This window comes from Falco cherrug, chromosome 2 (assembly GCF_023634085.1).
Source record: "Falco cherrug isolate bFalChe1 chromosome 2, bFalChe1.pri, whole genome shotgun sequence".
In the NCBI taxonomy this organism is placed as follows: Eukaryota; Metazoa; Chordata; class Aves; order Falconiformes; family Falconidae; genus Falco; species Falco cherrug.
Genome location: NC_073698.1, coordinates 15290517 through 15310538, shown reverse-complemented (window position 1 = coordinate 15310538; position 20022 = coordinate 15290517). Strand labels below are relative to the sequence as shown.

General features: G+C 41.6%; 1 protein-coding gene across 2 annotated transcripts in view; it reads left to right on the top strand.

Annotated features, from left to right (window-relative positions):
• Positions 1-1201: 1201 nt before the first annotated feature.
• Positions 1202-20022, top strand: part of TRPC6 (transient receptor potential cation channel subfamily C member 6) — a 100019-nt gene continuing 81198 nt past the window's right edge. Inside the window, exon 1 of one of the 2 annotated variants that reach the window (XM_055703161.1) lies at positions 1202-1340. Coding sequence is in view for 1 of the 2 variants with exons in the window: in XM_055703160.1 (XP_055559135.1) it covers positions 1874-2016 (143 nt within the window). In the remaining variant the exon portion in view is untranslated. Of the gene's footprint in view, positions 1341-1494; positions 2017-20022 lie in introns of those variants that run through there. The other variant, XM_055703160.1, reaches the window with a different exon arrangement.

Here is a 20022-nt window from a genome sequence, read left to right as displayed (position 1 = left end):
GAGCAGTGGAAGACATTAACATTCCTCAAATCGCAAAGTACTCTGTTACTGGTAAACAATATTCTTACAATAAAAGTATGAGGTATTACCAACAGCACATTTCTCAAATGCAAAACCTGCACATAACTTTATAATACCTGTTTTTATAGTAATATGAAATAAGAATTAGCATGAGAACTATAAAATACACGTGGTAACATTGCTACTAAGCCTCCCATTTTTAAAAAAATCCACTATATTTAAAGAAAAAAATGTTTTGCAAAGAGAGGAAAATTTCTAAAATCCGTTATAAGAGCCATAACTATGAGGACAAAAGAAATTTCAGAAACTTTGAAGAACTGTGCAATCACCTTTGACCACAGGTATTTCTGAACCTCATCTAAAGGTCACATAAATACTGTCATAACTTCGGTGAGCTGTGGATCTCTTTATACACCTCCTCCTCTTGCAGTTCGGTGGGTGAAACGGGTCTCGGTGGCTCAGGCAGTCACTAAACCCATGGTCTGGCAAAGGCTGGTGCAGGGCACGGGCAGTGCCCGCCTGCCCACATGCTTTGCAGGTCATGGCGCTGGGTTTGCCCAGCCAGTTCCTCATCCTCTCGCCAGATTAGGGGAAGGGGTGCGTGCCTGGGGAGTGCGGATCTGTGCGCCGCTCCAGCACAAACACGGGCAATGGCTTTGCTGTGTGGACATGGCCGGGGGTGGGGGAGAGATCGTATTGGGATGTACTCAATTTTACCTCTACATTTGCAACATTTAGTTGTAAATATTCCCTTATGAAACAGTAAGTCTGTTATGTCTCATAGGAAAGATGCTTACTGGTGATGTTATTTCTTCAGTGCCTTACATTTTTTCCTGGAAAAGTTTGTCATTATTTTAGTGTGTTTCAGCTATTACAATCTACTAAGTAAAATAAGAATAACGTCAAAAAAATCGCTACCAGTGCAGTAGAACTGGGGAATACAGGTGGACTGTGTTTGGCTGAAGCCTTATTACTCCAGAACTGTTGCTTTTTGGCTAAGAAAAGTGATGGGTTTGCCCCGCTCTTATATTAGAGGCGATAAAAGCAAGCTGTGCGGCGAGGCGGGCGGACAGCGTTCGCAGGACAGCGGCACAGCACCGGCCGTGCTTCCGAGCCGCAGAACAGCGGGACCCGCTCCTGCTCCCTGGCGGGGGGGTCCCCGCTCCCGTCCTGCCCGATTCCTAGGGGAGACTTTGGCGTGTTCCTTCCCGGACCGCCGTGGGCCGTGCTGCATGGCAAGCGGCTGAAGGCGAGCGCCGTCCCCGCCGGGGTCTCCTTTAGAGTACGGCCCCTCTCCTGGGCAGCGCCGCGGCGCGCAGGTACGCACGGCCCCGCGCCGGCGGCCGCACCGAGCGGGCGGGGTGAGGCGCTGACCCCGCGGCGGGCGAGAGGCCGGGGCGGCCGCGGACCGGCAGCTCCGCCGCGGCGGGGCGGGATCGGCTCGGAGCCGGCGGGACCGGGCGGGAGCCGGAGGGGGCGGCGCGGAGGGGGCACCGCAGCCCCTCGGGGGAGGCGAGCGGAGCCCGCCGCCCTCCCACCTCCCGCCCCTTCCCGCCGGCCGGGAACCAGCCGCGCCAGCTGCCGCGCAGCAAACTTTACAGCCCCGGTTCCGAGCGGCGGGCTCGCCTGCGGCGCGGCGGGCGGCCGCTCCCGGGGCGGCGGCGGCGAGCGCGGCCCCTCCCCGGGCTCGGCGGGGCGCGGGGCTCCGTCCGGCCGCGCTGCCCGCCCATCGCCGGGGGACGCGGCGCTGCGGGAGGCCGAGCCGCAGTGCCGCGCTCCGCTCGCTGCCGCGCTCCGCTCCGGCGTCCGCAGGGCGCCGCCGCGCGTCAGGGCGCCTCAGCCGCGGGACACCATGAGCCAGGCGCAGCCCTACGCCCCGCGGAAGAGCAGCTCCCCGGCGGCCGGCGCCCGGCGGAACGACAGCCAGGACTACCTGCTGCTGGACGCGGAGCCGAGCGAGGACAGCGCCTTGCCGCCCTACGCCTTTTACCCCGTGTGAGTCCCGCCGGGCGGCGCCGGGGGTCCCTCTCGCCCTGCCTCCCCCCCTGCGCGGAGCGGGCCGGGCCGGGGCGCCGGGCTCTGCTCTAACTGCCGCTGGAGGGGGAGAGGCGGCGGCGGGACAGGTGCTGGCGGGCTGGGATGGGCCGTGCCGTGCCGTGCCGGGCCGTGCCGGGCCGGGCCGGGCTGGGCTGGCCGCCGCTGCCGGCGGCAGGTGCCGCTGCGCGCCCGCTGCGCTGCGGGTGGGGCAGAGCCCGTGGCGGGACCCACCCGTGGGCCGTCGCGGTGTGGAGTCCGTCAGCGTCCCTCGCCTTCCCCGGTGGGGGAGCGGGGTGATGGCGAAAGCCAGAGGAGCGGCGCTAGCAGCCCCCTGCCCGGCCGGCAGCTTCCCTCCCGCGCTGAGGCGGGCGAGCGGCCGCCGCTCTTTGCCGGGGGGTGGGGGGGGTGGGGTGGGGGGCTGGGGTGGCGCGGGGGCGTCCGTTGCACTTGCAGGGTACCGAACAGGTTTAGTGTTGCCCCAGACACTGTAACTCCTGCCGGCGGTTGCACCCCCAGAGAGCACGCGTTACAGGCGGGTTCATAAACCCATAATCCTTTCATCACTGCATTTTGTCAAAATCATGTAGCCTCGTGTAATTTGTCATTTCATTCTCTTAAGTTTTGCTAAGTAATTATTATTTAAGGCAGGGTGTGAGAACATATGCAATGTAAACTAAATGAAACATAAATTACAAAGGTTCGGGAACCGCGATTTTTAATATCCAGGTCAATTGACATTCGGTGTTGACAGTGTCCCTCCGGTTATGTGTTGTCAGCATGACTTCTGCAATTACCACTTGTTAACGCTTTATCCCACAGAGGGGAAAGTGGGTATGAAGCAGTGCAAGAGGAGTCCTACACCCTCAGATGATTGCCAGAGGATGTGTACTTTCTTTTGTACAAACTGCATTTTATTGTTTAACTGGTAAATTCCACTTATCAGTCTCTCCTAATTTTTGCTTCCAAATACCTGGATATAGGAAAGGAGTAACAGCAACAAAACTGGCAACACTCATGCTGTTTATTTATAAATTTGGCTAAGAAGAACCAGAGTTTTCAGAACACTGCTGTATTGCTATTCCTAAGTGTCTTTGTAGAGTACTGGTTCAGTACGCTCGGGTAGCTATAAGAGCATACATTATTGCACATTGGACTTAAACCCCATTCCAAAATATATGAATGCATCTGGCTAATGAATACTTTCTGAAGAAAGACCTCATGGCGGTTAGTTCAGGGATTTGTTCTGATCAGTGGACTCCAGCTTTGAACTAATACAGCGGTTCTGAAGTTTCTTTGCTGTGTACTCATCAGAATGGTTGTGCAGTTTTAGGAGGATATATCTTGTGTAAGTGATTCAGAGTAACCCTTCAGTCAAAATCTGCAAGGTCTGTGGCGTGCTGGTCTTTTCACTTTGGCGGTATAAGCCTGTGCTGGCAGCTCTTGGTCCAGCACACAAGTGTGGAGATCACCTCTCGATGGCTATAAGGAGAGCCTACATCCTTATCAAGTTGCTTTGTAAAACTAGGGTAGCGCTAAATGCAGGAATTTATCTCCAGTTATGTCATGTCACGGTCTTGCCTGATTCTGTAGTACAGGTAGGTCCAGCACCCTGGAGTGCCACGGTGATGGAAGGTGTTTCTGTCTTGTCTTTGGAAGAATAGAGAGAAGCCACCTGATACAATTGGTGGGTATACATTTGAGGAATGTGCTCCTCAAATTTGTGTCATCACTACTAAAAAGGGTACTTTAGTGGGCAGTGCTTGTTTTTTACATCCATGTTAGGCATGGGGAAGCTGTCCTTTGGGGCTTCTCTGGATGTGAAAAAGAGCCACTTCACAGGCACTTCTAGACAATGTCTGCAAGGAACTCTTTGGCTGGCAGGCGTGAATGCAGTGTGTATAGGCTCCTCCAGGGTATGGTGATTACTAAGCACAGGTTTCAAATTTTCCTGCTTAGGCACCACTACATCATATTTTAGGTACATTTTGCAGATCAGAGGTCATTAGTTTTACTATGGCTTTCATATGGCCAAGAACATAATCATGTGGGCCATGTTTGGGATATACTATTTATGTCAACTACATGCAGTAAAAATACTTTTTTCTGCTTTATTTGAAAATCCTCAAATGACAAGTATTTCCTGATGTAATTATGGTAGAGAGTATTATGTGAATCTTACCTTGTATCTGTAGAGTCTTAAGGTCTCTGGAGAGCCCAAGGATACTGCTGATGAATGGCACGTACTACCCTGACAGATAAATTATGTAAGATCAATTGTTTCATGGGCTTTGAATCTACTTGAACTCGGTGTGCATACCTTATGAAGTCTGTCCATACGTGTTTTGTCAATGTTTATTCTTTAGCTGCTTCTCCAGAACTGCGGCAGCTCAGGGAGCTGGTTGTCCTGTGAGGTGCTATATTTTTCCTTGAAGTCCTTGTTTGAATCTTTAGTGACCATTCGATTATGAGTCTAAACCATGGGGTCTGTGGGTCTGTCTGTTGAGATGGAGCTACGTGTCCCTTGAGATTGAATGGTATGTCCGCATTTCAATGCAGACACAAGAAAATAACCCTCCAGATCACATCATTTGATGTATTCTGGAATTTTATAACTAAAGTGACTTACATTTCACTTAGAGTATTTCTTGGTATATCCAATTGCTCAGGGTGTTTTTCTCAAATGAATTAAGAAAGTGGTAGGCATCATTTGCATGTGCAGAAATGCCCCAAGAATGTATTGTGTGATGGTGATTAATGCAGAACAGTAATGCAGAGTACAACTTTGTCCAAAATATCCAAAACTAGACTACCTGTAAGTGTTGTAGTGGCTGGATAATTAATAATAATAATAATAACAACAACAACAACAATAATAAATTAAGAGAACTATTTCTTGTATTTGTAGCTAAAGCGTTAATCCATCAAACTGTTAGTTCAGTCTGAGCCTTGATGTAAAGCCCCCTTATAACAGCAAATAATTGCCAGTTTAATAAAAGACACTGAGTTTGCCTTCCCCCTCCCCTGATGATTTTTCAGGTGATGCGTTAATTGTAAAATATTGTGGTCACATTAAAAAAAAGAATAATTGTCAATGATCAGGCTAGCTGGCTTGATGGTGTGTCAATGAGTTCAGCAGCACTGATTGGGTTATTCTTTTAAGTTTAGGCTATAGTGTACTTGAATATTGAATTACCTGAAAACTGAAAAAAAATTTGAAATACTGACCTGTTAATGTTAACTGACCCTGTGAGTAGCAAGAGACCCGACAAACTTACTCATATATTCAAGGCTTTGCGTTTCAGTACTCATGCGTAACAATATGCATCATGTCAAATGAGTATGAATTCAGGAGCATTCTTTCTGAAGAACAGCTTTACTGTGTCTGAGGTAGCTGCTACCTTTGTTGCAAACAAGACTTTGGCCAGGTATCCTGGGCTCATCAGCAGTGCCAAGTAGGGTTACGCAGTCTTTTGGCAGTAAGTGGATAGAACACACCTTACCTTAATGGTATGTGATATGGTGAAAAAAAAAAATTCTAATGGGGTTTTTGACTGAAAAATCTTGAGGGTTTTTTTTTTTTTTTTTCAGAACATTTGGTAGGAAAACCACTATCTGCAGAATTTGTAATTAAATAGTTTCCAAAAGATTAGGCTACTTTTTAAGAATCTAATAACTGTATATTAGAAATGATATGCCAGTAAACACTTTCTTTCTTATAGTCCTCTTCCATCTAGTCAAATCTGGCCCCTAATGTATGAAAAATACATTGCAACATACAATACATTGCAACATACGTGTCAGAAGACTGCTTCCTGAAATGCAAAAATGCAGATAAGATTTTTTTTCGGTTTTGTTCCCCCCCCACCCCCCCCATACAAGTATGTCATTGGCAAAGAGCCTGGTTTTGTAGTTTAAAACAGGATGGAAAATGCATGTTAAAGTCTAACCCCAAATCTGAGTGCTGATGTACAGTGCGATTTGAAAGTGATAGTACTTTTATGTAAACTTCCCTGCTGAAAAAATGTTATTGAAAAATAGATTGTCAGCGTACTAAGCTAGTGAGGATCCACTAATTCAGTCAGACATCTGGTTATATTGCTTATTTATACTTTGAAATATTTTGTATCATGAAAAATAAATATGTTTTCTTATACACGTGAGGAAGGATAATTATGCGTTAAAATGTCAGTTGTGAAGTAAACGAGGCACAAAAATTATCAGATGAAAACAGGGGAATAAAGGGTTCTGAATGTGCATAAGTGCCTTGAGGCATAGATTATTCCTCAGCTTTTGTGGTTTTCAGATCAAGTGTTTCTCAACACTATCAAACCCAATGCATACTTTAAAACTTCTTTTTTTTGTTAAATAATATGTTTAATAATTTCTTTCTTGCCTGTAATATAACAGTTTCTGCTATTGGCATTAGTATTATTTTTGTCTTCAGCCTCAACTATCTTGCTTGAAATGACCTGAAAAATTATCTTCCAGCCTCTTCATTAGACATAATCTCTTCAGGGAGTACTGTGCAATGTGGCAGCTGTGTTTCAGATTGCTAGTCTCTTTGCTGAGATGCTACGTCCTCTGAAAATATGTTGCAGTAGTTTTGTTGATAGCAAAAAGGTAGAAGAGTTAGTATGGAAGGGGATCATTTCCTTTTATAGCCTAATGGATGGAACATTTTCCTATGAATTAGGACTAATGGATCTACTTCCTGCTGAGCACAGGAAATAAAAACATGTCTGGAGCTCTCACATTCTGGGTGACTGAATTTAATCCCTGAAGTCCTGGGTAAAAGAATGTGATAATTACCAAACCCCAGAAAATCCAGCTTTTAGTTACCTCTGTGTTTCTTACAAGTATCTGGAAGAGAATGCTTCACTTTTGACAGTAATTGTATCTTTAGTTCAGTTCTGCTTTTTCCCCCCACATATGTTTGTTTTTGATGAAGAGTTGTGGGATTTGTTTGGTTTAGTTGTTAGGCACTTTTGTGTTCATTGCATATGCATACTAATTTAACAGTGAACTAACTTTGGTCAGCTCCATTACCTGAACGGTTTCCTAAGCTAATACTTCATAATCAGTTTTGCTTGACTCATTGCAGTATTTCTGTAGCTTTATTTATACCCTAACTCGTACTTAGTTACCAAATGAGTGAAAGTCACCTCCCTGTGGGACCTAATTTTATAAAACTGGAAGCTTTCCATGTAAATATAAGTCATTTGTTAAATTTGCATGAGGAGGATTGAGTAGTGATTAAAAAATGTGTGGGATATATATGGCATACTTAACTGTTAATAACAAGTGTGTTCTTTGTCAAACACCCTCCCAGCAGCATTTGCCACCACAAAAGTTGAAGGTTATAATAACTTGGCTACTTGAAGAATTCCTGCCAGCTATCAGTATCCCCAAATAAAGGTGACTTGGCATGGTAGGTCTTCTTCATCAAGCTGTGTTTAGACTTTTCAGCTCTGCAAACATGAGCAAAAGAAAATGTTGGCAGTTGAGCTATATTCATCAAATTCTTTATGACTTGGTTTCATACCTCAAACTGTCATGCAGGGCACAATGACTTAGCAAAGGGCTTCAATCTTAAAGTGCATAAAATGGTTCTTACTTACATGTTTGTGCACATACTTGTGAGTTAAACACGCACACGGAGTACTCAACAGGAGGCTTAAAGGATTTGCTTTGATAAGCAGTATTTAAATGTAAGTTTTGATAACTAAATGTGGACAAAAAGCTTCGTGATAATTAAATTACATGCAGTTTTCGCTGAAATGGATTATCATTTTTTATCTTGCAGTAGAAAAGTTATCGTTTATTTAGCAGTGAGAACTTAAGTACATAATCAAATACACTGGTTTTAGCAAAATAGAAGTTACGGAATATAATGTGAAGATGACTAACTAAAGTCTGGGTTTATTTTCTATATCCATTTCTATACAACAACACTTTTTCATACCGTGAGTGCAACTGACATCTCTATTGTCCCCTGCAACCTACTATATCTAAATAAACATTTGTCAATATAAAAAAACCCAGAAAGGCACTAGGAATGAAATGTGAGATTTGGTACAGGAACCCCAAGTAAGTGGAGCAGCAGAGGAACTGCATATCAAGAATTGTCATTTTAGGTGTGTTCTCAAAGCTATGTGGGAAGTGTGGATAGCTTGTTTTCTGCAAGAGTTGAATGTAATTTCCTTTTGTTTAAAGAAGTTACTAATTTGAACAAAATGGCTGTGGATGTGGGTTTTCTGGGTGAAAGCTTTGTTGTGGATGGGCCACTTTCTTTTAATGTGGAATAGTAGTGATGAAATAAAAATTACAAATAGTAGTAATAATAGTACTCATGAATCACCAAGAAGTAGATGTGATGCCTGCCTCTTTGCTCAAACATTCCTTCAGTAGTGCCCTTAGTCATACTGCTGTTACTGTTTTTCCTTATACATCATTAATTAAAACCAAAACCAACCTTGTACACTCCCGTCTCAGCAGAACATGACTGGAGTTCTTTTTTGCCCTTAGAGATTGAATAAATAGTGTTTTTGATGTCAGTATATACCTTATACGAAAGAACTGAGTTTTTTTTTAAATTACTCAGTATCTGTGAGGCCTTCCTGTGCAGGTTCATGGACCAAAAGATCGTGGTTGATGCAAACTGGGTTTAAAAGTACCCCGGAGAACAGAATATAGATCGCAAGGTCTGGTGTTGCAGCACCAGCAGTTTTACAGAATATTCACACTGGAGAATTTCCATGAAACTTTGCTGCTTTGTTACCAATCTTGAATGAAACGGTGCATGTCTTACAAATGATACCCATGTTCTTTTGAGTTAAGTCCTGGTTTGCTGAAGGTAGCGGGAGTTCTACTGGATAGCCCAGGTGTTTAGCAGGTTCATATTACGAATTGACTTGGTTATAAATGACTAGCAGCAGCAGCAGCAGCCCCTCCTGACCACGTGCCAGTCGTGGTTCCAACACACCTACATGTGGCTCTGTTGTGGTATGCAAATAGTTGTGCACGTGGCAGCTTATAATCCCTGAGCTGCACAGGAGATCTCATTTCTAATCAGATGCTGGTTAATTGCTGCTAGTAAGGACAAGCTACTATTGGAGCCAGCTGAATTGTTACTTTGAAAAGAGAGGACCTTGATTTCGCCATGACGTGAGGGGACCTGCCACGTGCAAGCAGGCAGTGTCTTAACTTGGAGCTGGACAGTAACTAGCCTGAGACTGAGGAGGTGTTGCAAAAACTTGGCAGCCACAGCTGTCCTGGTTCCTGCTGAAATGTTATTTTTATGCATCCTGATCAGCTTAACTAGCAAACAAGTATGTGCCCAGGAGGCTGGCAGGGTGGACTACAGTGCTGGATTGTTGCCTCCCATCTTCTTCTGTCAGCACTGGTGATAGTTCAAATAAACACTTGGTTGTGCTGATTTTCCTCCTGGCCCAGTCTGGGTTTTTTCTGTCAGACACATTAACTGAATTTAGGAATGATGACTGATTGCTTAGATGCGTTTCAAAAGGGAAGATTCCCTCATTTTTAAGGAGTGATTTATGTTTTCTTTTTCTTCTGCAGGGTTTTTGCCTGTAGTGTAAACATTTCAGCTGTTCCAGACATGATTTTTCTCCCTTTTTCTGGAACAGGTGACCAGGTCAGACTGCTATGCTTTGCTAGTCCTACTCTGTGTACGTGTCTTAGGCCTGCCAAGTGGTAACAATGCAATACTTGATGCTTTTTGTGAAGCTCTTGACGTGCATTGCAAACAGACATGTTGCACACCATCCAGCTGTCAGCCTTCCAGCTGCTGGGTGCTTGACAGCAGAGAGTGTGGTACTTAGAACAGCAGTGATTTAAATCACAGATTGCATTAGTTAAGCACCTCAACAGCACCTGACACATCACAGGAGACCCTAACGGCAGTGCCACCAGCATGCATCCATGAAATACTTCTAACTGCTGTGCAGCTTGTGGGAGGATGCTTTGGAAACTGGCGCTGCGAAGCTGGCGAGGTCTTTGCCATTGAGACTCATGCTGTGAACATCATGATTACCATTTCCCTGCTAATCATAGTGTGGGAAAGTGCCCTCCCTACCCCAGATGCCCGCGCATATGCCGAGTCATGTATAGCAGAAGCACGCTTAGGAGTGGGGTCTTGTGATGGAGGCAGTGTTTGATACATCTTGATCACTGGGCTCCTGCACCCGTCCCACATGAAACAGCTGAGCTTGAGAGAGACGTGTGTTAACTTGCACGACCCACCACACAGGAAACCTAGTGCCATGAAAAATCCAGGTATTAGTTAAAATAGTGGATTGTAGGGTTTTTTTCCTAAGCATTTGCAATATGTGCCAACATTTATGGTCACGTTCTGGGAGTTTGTAACCATGTTAAGTGAAATATGTGGGATCAGACTGAAATTTTTATTTTTTTTTGTAATCCTTTCAGAAAACACACTGAGCCTGTTTGAGAATTATTCCTAACCAACTGTTTTTCATGACTGAAGACTATAAACAATTTTTCCTACTGTTTTGTGATGCAATAATTTATTTTCTATGTTACTTCAGTTCCACTCTGCTAATCTTTGTTTTTATGCATTATTTCCTTAAGCTAAGCTACAATTACTTTCAAGTATCAAGTGTTTTCTAACATTTATTAATGAAATATCACATGAAGTAGAAGTTTCTAGTTTATTATCTGCACTTGCTAAGTTTGCTGGATTATACATGAGTTGAAGATACATTTATTTTTCTTGCTGGATTTATTAATTTGTAATTGATTCCAATAAACCTACTATGATCCAAATATATTAAGTACAGAAAGGTGTTTGAAATGGTAATTTAAAGATTGTAGAGCTTTACTTTGGGCACATGTGGGATAGAAGTGTTTTTAGAAGTTATTATAAATGTATATAATACAAGTGGCACTTATTCAAAGGGAAATCCTGTGCTCTGAGAATTCTTGAGCTTTTCTTAGCTCTGAAGCAAAGGAAGAATCTGCCTGCACTGTGTTCACTGCCTGGCTTTTGCTTTGCTCTGTCCTGAAGGAGCACATGGACCAGGATGATTGCTCAGAGGGTTCTGGCTCTGTATAGGATCAACATGCTCCACTGTACCAAGGGGGTGAATGAAGTTAACTCCAGTGCAGTGGGGTACTTGAGGACATTTGCAGTTGAACTTCTAAAACTTCTATGCAGACATTTAAGTCCTGCAGGCTGCTGGATGGCAGTGATGACTCTTCCTCTCTGTAGCTCTTTACCTCTCCTTTTAAGAACAAGTTGGCTATAAATTTCTCAAGACAGTTTTTGAAGACTGCTGCTCTTGTAGCTTTCTGAAGTGAGTCTTAGAATCATACTTCTCCCCTTAAAATAGATGATTCCCCCGCACCCCCCCTGTCTGTAAGTGTAAAAATCTGAACTAAAAAATGCAACAACTGTTGACAAAAAATGGATAGAAGTGCAGTAGTGGTAACAATAGTTAGTTAATATAACTTCATTTTGAGGTAGTGGGAATGGGATGAAACTTTCCAAGGATACTAGATATTTTGTATGGCCTCACATTGGTATTCTTGCTTCAGCATCTGGAAACTAAACCATGCAATATCTAAATCTCTGGAAAGTTTGGGCTGTAATCTGTGCTACTGTTTGAATCCTGTGGACATTGGTGAGGCTGAGAGTCTGTAACGTCCTCTTGCTGGCTGGGAGACATGCAAGAGTTACAACAACATGGCAGATATGGTGGAGGAAGAATATCAATATCTTGAATGGACATCTAAGCAACAAATAAACCAAGCAAAAATTAGAGTGGCAGAGGAACATAAGTATCTGAAGATAAAGTCTATATTATTTAAAACATTTTCTAGAGCACTGCTAACAAAATAATCAGCGATAGCAGTATCTCCAGAATGTCTGCAGGGTGAACACTCTCTATGGTACGAAGTGGTAGAAGATTTTTTGTTTTCAACTTTTCTTCAAAAATAGAATTGTAGAGGATTAAGTCAGAAAGGTATTTAATCATTTAGCAACATCTGATGTGAGCACATTGGTAGGTAAACAGCAACTGATGTGATAGTGAAATTTCAGCAGTGCTTTGTATGATAAAATAATAATGATCTTACCTAACAAGTTGATATATAAAATATAGACTGGGATTTCTTACCCCACAGCCACTTCCAGCCTAAAATCAGCAATGGCATTTAATAATAGGAAGGGAAACCTAAAAAATATTCTAGGTAGGGATTTACAGAGACAGCAAGGCTAATGCCTCTAATCTTACAAAGCTATCTGAGGATCTTTAATGACTTGAGGTTACAATGTTATTGATTTTTACATCAAATCTGAAAAACAGCAGAAATTTCCCTAGTTAATCAGTGACAGCATAAAGGGAAATAATATCCTTTGTGGATTAACCAGCTTCAGTTCATGCAGGATTTGTGGCATGTCTGCATGGATCGATGAGGAAGGTGCTGGTACAGGGGTAGCAGCACTGCCGGTATCTGTGTGCCTTTTCTGACCTCTGGCTGTGCTAAGACTTCTTACTCACAGCATGCAGGTCTTTATCTCCAACGGGTCAGAAGAGGCATGGAGGAACACAGCAAGGAGGAAGGGAAACGGGGAATCACTGTGGGGGGCGTATGGTGCAGTTCCTGTCTGGACTTCTTTTTCATTGAAACTTGAGTAGGAGATGGGAGGGATGATGCATGTCCAGGTGTCACCCCAAAGACAGCAAGCATGCATGTGTACAGGGAGGGGCAGGAGCTTGGGAGCACTGCTGCTGTTGGAGATGTATGCTTCTGATTGCTTCATGTTCATGAGTTCCCAATTTCATGAGTTTTGAACTTCTACATCAGGTTATAGGTATTGCGTGTTGTGGATAAAGCACAGTAGGATTGATAAAAACTCCATCCATGGATTATTTTCAAACCACATATTCTTTAGTAAAAATGTCAGGAACCTTACCATCTTCTTTTGCTTTTGCTTTAGACATGGGATTTGAGGTTGGAAGGTAGAAATCTTGCTGGTACCTGCTTTCATCCCTCTGGTGGTCTTCAGGCATTTAGTCTGGCTGCTGCTCATGTGGCAGGAGTGGTAGCAAATGTAGGAGAGGCCAAGAGGTTTGTTTGAAACAAAGCATCCAGCCTGACCCAGTAGTCTGGGCTCCTCCTGTGGTGTGTGAGAGGCAGGCCCCTCCAGGGGGTAGTTCATCAGATCTCTTTCAGGACTGGGTGAATCATGCTGGTAACTAAAATTTTGTGGAAGGGTTGCTGATGAATAGCAAATCTGTATTGCACAACACGCAGACGCACTGGCGCTGACTTTGGTGGGATTTGTGTCCGTATGCCTGTGGAAAATACTATCCTCAGTCTTCAGTATCCCTCAATGTATATTTTGTACTGTGTTTTACTGTTTGTGTTGTAGTGTATCTCAATGATTGATAATTTAAATTTGGAAGAAAAGATGATGTATTTCAGGAACAGACTTTAGAAATGAAAAATAAGTGTTATACATTGAAAATTGGGTATTTCTTTGATTAATGCTGAATTCTGACATGTTTCTGACCTTTGGCTACCGATCTACAAAACATTTAGATTGACTATTTTTTTTTTTGAGGAGAGAATTAAGAGATACTTTTCATGTTAATCATCTAATCATCTGCACTGCATTAGCGAACAGAAGCAGGAAGAGGAAGATGGGATATAAGTAGACCCAAATGGCTTTATCTTTTAGCAAAAGTAATTTTTTTTCTAATCTTAAATTCAAATTTGAGCCAAGCAGCTAGAGGTTAATCTTTAATTTTCATGAAAAGTTTTACTTACAGTTAGCAAAAATATTAAATCTGATTATTTTTTAAATAAATCATAATGGTAGAGATTGCATAAGCATCACAAAAGATTTTACAGAATTTCAGTTCCTCCTTGCTGATTTTCCAGTTGGCTGTCGTGAATAAAGTATCATTGTTAGTGGTGATGTACCTTTGTCTCAAAATAGAACTTCCTACAATTAAAGGTGTTTACTAACATTCTGTGATGTCAGATCATGTTCTTCCCACTTGAGTTACATGCATGGCTTGTTGATATCACCTTTAATTGATTTAATGCTTCTGCAGTTTGCATGCAGGCTAATGCAAACTGAACTTGAGAATGTATTTCAGTTGTAACCACAATTTTACGCTGCAGTTATTTAGAATTTTAAAACATTAATTGCATGAAATTTGCATAAAGTTTACATAGAAAACAGGAACATTTTCTGTTTAGGAATAAATGAAAATCTTCATTTTCAGTATCTTGGTGACCTGAAGGTTCATGCAGAATTATTTCCCTCCATTCATAAATTATTTTCATGTGTACAGGTTTTTGTTTCAAGTGGCTAGTGACTGTCCCTGGAATTTAAGGAAGAATCCTGCCCACTAGTAATCATAGCGTAGCATGCTGTTTTCTCCTCAAGACTGAAAGACACCAAAGATACGTTTCATTTAGAGACATGAGGACTGTTTTGGAGAGTCAGAATTGCATGAAAGATGCAGCAGCAAAGTGTCTTTTCTGTGTGAGAGGCAATTTCTAATTTCTTTATCTGGGAATAATTCTTTTAAATGTATCAGTGTTATACTGGGAGAGGGGGAATGTTGCCCCAGATACGAATTGCCAGCCAGACAGCCCCTGGGCAGTGTCACAGTATAGCTGGCTGCTTTTTGTTGTAAGAAATACGGAACAAGATTTGGAGGGCTGAATGCCACCTGAATATTGTAGTGCATCCTTCTTTGCAAGCTCACAGGCAGACTCAGCAGCAGGCTGCTGCTTCTTGGCTCGTAAGGGGTGTGGGGTGGCTCTTCTGGTGTGCAGTGCAGAGCTGGGATCCTGCCTTTGTATCTGCTGGGGTTGTACTGCCCTGCTATGTGATGATAGCAAACGGTCAAGTTCATTGTAACTTTATCAGCATAATATCCCTTCTGTTTGTAGTAGGTGAGCATATCTTCCTGTGATGCTCATTTGACATGTTTGCATGTTGCTATACTTAGAGCAATGAACAAACGAATCATTAGTGGAATGTGTTCACTGATACCAGTGGGTATCACTGTCTTGGCTGAAGTCAGTGATTGACAAGATCACCTTACCGCTTGCTCTGCTTAGTAACCCCTGAGCTCAAGACAGACACAAGGTGGAAGGAAACAAGAAAGCATCTATTCCTGCTATCTATACCTGAAAGTATCAGTTCTGAGAATGTAAGAGGCAGTGCATACCAAATTATGACTGCTAAATACCTTACAAAAAAAGGTAAGGTGGTAAAAACGATGTAACTGGAAGGAACGTTTCAAAGAAACGTAGAAGGTTAGGGATGTGCAAAACTGACTTTTTTGCCACCTGTGTCCAGTCATCAATTGACATCCTCTTAAAAACTCAAGGTAATTCCCAGAGAACAGCAAAGCCAGCTGAAGCTGCTGTATGTTCTTGTGCCCTGGAACTGGATGTCGCAGAGTGGGGGAGAGGGACCATGAAACTGTTTTCATTACACTCTTTGTATGCAGCATCTACAGAAACAGTATATTGATCAGACTGACTTTTATATCCCAGGGATTATTTCTGCATGACAGCATGACTCTCTTCCTCACACTTCACTTATTGCTGCTCCGGAGAGTAAGCAGTATAACATTTACAAGAGGATCATGGGGGAAAAAAACAACTTGCTAAGTTAAAACTCTGTGAGTGCATGGGTTTTTTTTCGTTTGTTCCCTGCCTTTGTTCTGGGATGTCATCATGCAGACTTGGCAAAACAGAGCAATTTCATTTGTTCAGTAGAGAATATATGTGAATTCTGTGTTCCCATTTTCCCAAGTCCTATGTAAAATTGAAAGCTGAGTAAGTCTGGAATTTCTGTTCACATGAAACATTACTGTTCCTGTATCTGTTTTCATGATTAAAATATTAAAATTTCAAATTTTTCTTTTGCCAAATAAGTCTTGACCACACTGTTCTCAGAAATATTTTCTATTTACGTTTTGATCCAAAGTGTTTCAGTATGTTTGAAGTAAGAATGTTTAACTTTGTCTGTTGAAACCACCCTAAATCATACATAAGTCAATTTAATGTTAACTGCTTTTGTTTCCCCCCACTGGCTGGCTGTATAGAAGGCAGTTTCAGCTCTCTGCTGAACCCTGTTTCAAGTAATGCATATGTGGTGTAACTCCCTTGGCAGGCAGCAGCATTCAGAGTGTATCTGCATGTTCCTGTCTGATTGATGTTGTTCTCTTGGGAGACCAGCCCAGGCAAGGCGGTTGTGACCAAAACTACAACTCTGTCTCCTGTCTTTAGGAAAATCTAGTTAGTTGTCTGTGGAGCGGATGCAAAATCTTATCAAAATCGTACATTTCAAATGAGTTACAAATCAACCATGTGAATGCTTTCTTCTCCACAATAAGGTTTTTTTATCCAAGTAACAGAACATCCCCTTCTCTCCTCATGTATTTGGTTAAAATCTGGTTAAGTGAAGTTAGAAGTTAGATGAGGAAGAAAAATTCCTGCTGAATGGTTTTGCTTTTCAGAACCTGTATTTGCCACTGGATGAATGAAGAGGCTACTTTGATTCTTATTTCTCCTGGTTTAGTTTATTTTTCATGAAGAGGCTACTTTGATTCTTATTTCTCCTGGTTTAGTTTATTTTTCCAGCAGAGAACTTTCCTTCCGTCCTCCAAACCTGATGTTCTCTGGGTCTTAACTCTGCTAGTAAATGTGATTTCACACTAAAAAAATGCCTTATGGTATTATTCTGCTTTGATTCTATATAACTAAGACTTAATTACATTAAGTTCTTCTCTAAAGTATGTTGCAAAACCAGTATACTTTAATAATAATTAGGACTAAGTAAGAACTGATTTTGGTTGGTATTTACCATTGCACGGCAAAGTCAGTGCTCCAAAATCTGTGTTTATGTGTCTTGTTGAGTAAATACCCCTTAGGAAGATTTCTCATCTCTTTATTTCACCATAGTGAATTATTTAGCAGTAAGGTGCGTTTGTGGGGTGTCAAAGACCAAGTTGCAAGACCTGTTTCAGCTCAGGCAGAAGTCTCAATCCACAGTTGCTACCTCCCAGAAAAATGTCAGCAAGTTGGAACAGTTATTTTGTCTGTTTCTTGGGTTTCTTTTTGAAGATAAAGGTCTCATAGTTTTCCACTGTGAAAGTGAACCTCTTGATTTTCATTTAAATGTAACATTGGTCTTTGTCAAGTAGTTGTAAGAGCCTCTCTGTTATTCTATTATTATTACCTAACTGGACAGCTACAAGAAGTAATGGTATCGTCAAATACAGTAGCTCAGGGATTTCATCTGTTCTGTGGGATCAAAGGCAGCATGATGTTCAGTGGATGCCAGAGTTTTCTACTTTCGAGTGGTGGTGTGAGGCAGAAGGTTCTTTAAATTTTACAAATGTCACAGGAAAATATCCTGCAATTATGAAGTAAATGTTAAAGGTCTCATTTTATGTCTTTGATCTATCAAATATGGTCTCTCTTTTACATTGTGCCGTGTATTGGAATTGTTATTACATCTCAGGTCTGAGACCGGTGAATGATCTTTTCTTGCTGGAATTGCCCATGTGTCTTGCCACCAATTCTGTTTTCACTAAGTGTCCCTGAGGTCAGGGTATAAAGTACTTTTATTTGTGCATAGCAGGGAACAATAAACGCCATCATTATTTCTTTAGCCTTATGAAGTAATTATTTTTCAATAACAGTTAAAACAGTTATTAGAAGTAACCCAAATTAATTGCTTTTTTTACACTGTTGTCCCTTTTATGTAAGCACACATTGAAATGCTAAGCATTTTTGCAGTGACTGTTCTTTATCCTGAAGTTATATTGTGCTGATTTTTAGTGGAGTTTTTATTTTATTTTATTTGGTGTAGAATACATATTTCTTCAACCTACTTTGCAGCCGATAGTGGGTAGCATCTACAGAAATAGCACTGCTCCCTCCTTGTTTTCACAGAATTCAGTTTCATGTTTTTAAACTGTTTTTAGTTTTCTTCTGGGTAACACCACTCGGCTTTTCTTTTTGTTGAATACCACTTTGTTTTTTAAGCACTTCTAATGTAAATCATATTACCTTGCTTCTTCCATTTAATTAGCAATATATCACATTTACATAATGAAAATTACTTCTTAACATAAATGCAGGAAGAGTATAGATAGGCACATTTCATTATTTTCCCACAAGCAGAAGTTTTCATTTTGTAGGAATACCTCATTAGACAAACATCTGTATTAGCTGAGGGACACATTTCATTGTGTCACAGGGTATAATGAATTAACAAATGGATAAACATGTTAAGGTCCTTAACTAGTCAAATGTGACTGCTAGAATAATCATACCCATTACCTTTTTGGAATTGTGTTTTTATATATTATTGCTTGTCTGGTTTATGGGAAACACAGTTATCTCTAGGTTAATTGTTGTCTTTAGTATAGTTATACCATCTTCTAGGTTTTGGTTTTTTTTGCATAGAACAGAGAACTTTTTGTCCGTTCTTCCTCAGGTGCTGAGCAGAACATGTATGTGCTGCTTCTTCAGAGGGGGCTTCTTTCACCAAACCCTAGCCACTCATCTAATTCCAACAGGTTCTCCTATTACTATTTCCTTTTCAGACACTTAAAGGACCTGTAGTGCTTTTTCCTGTACTCTGAGTAGTCTTGAGGTTGTTGGTTGTCATTTTCCCAACTGGATATTTACATGGATTTTATTTCATATCAGTCCCTTTTATCCACAGTTCCATCCACTCATAACTTACCATATTAGTCTAGTTTTTCTTCAGTCACATGGGACATTTGTATTCAGCATCGAGTATCCATGATGCTGAAGTCCATATTTTTCTCCCATCCTGATTTTATTGGCAATTTTCTTTAGTTCAGAGGCTTCACCCGTGACAGGTCAAGATCAGGGAGAGACATCTGAAAAGATAAAATATTTTTTAAAAAGAATATTATCTGAATAATATTTCAGCATGAGGAACTGAATTTAGGGACTATACTTAGATGCTGTTTGATGAGATCTTAGGATTGTTATATTTCATGTCTACAGTTCTCGGAAAAAATCAGACACAATTATCGTCAATGGTAGTGATGAGTGGATTACATTGCTTTCAGCTAAATTTGATGTTAATAGTTAGATTTCAAGTAATAAATAGAGACTGAATAGACCTCCTGAGGGTAACAGAATTACCCAGTTTTTGGTTACAATCCAGAAGCTGACAAATACGATTAAAGCACAGTTTATTGCTATGTTGGAGTGTTAGTTCAGTGCTGGCTGGAGAGCATGCTGGTCTGCCATATCCCTGTTACAGGCTCAGTGGTTTGTGTCATTTCATGGAGAAACCATGCAGGTGTATTTCCCCTCATTCTATTAGCCATATTAGTTTTTTCTTTTTTAATTTTCTTCTACTCTCTTCTATCTTTACTTGCATTGCATTTGGAAATATTGGGGTGATTTTAGTTGCCACATTGTCTCCTGTCTAGAATTCATGCTTCGTGACCTAATAGTTTTTTATTGTTGTATCTGTGCTACAGAGGATAAGAATTATTCTACTGAGGATCAAATTTTTGTGCGTGTTCTTCTTAAAAGATGCTCAGTAGTCTTAAGTTTAGGACAAGCATGATTAGCTAAAATTAATAGAAGTTTGCAAAAATAAAGTCAAAGTATCGTATTCAGACTTCTTACCTTTGGCAGCATTCCTCTGACCAAGCAGAAGCAGCATCTAGCTGAGATACTGTCTTGTTAAGGCATTTTACATTACTTTTATCATGCTTTCTCTAATCCTCTCCAGCTTTTGTATTGCCGAAGTTTTTTGTGTTTCTCTGTCCTTTCTGGTGGTACCGTACCCCATTGCCTGGAACTACAACTGTATATAAACTGTGCTAAAGGTAATGGTGAAAACTGTCTGACTCATGCCAGAAGTAATTCATGCCACTAGGAGAACAGGGA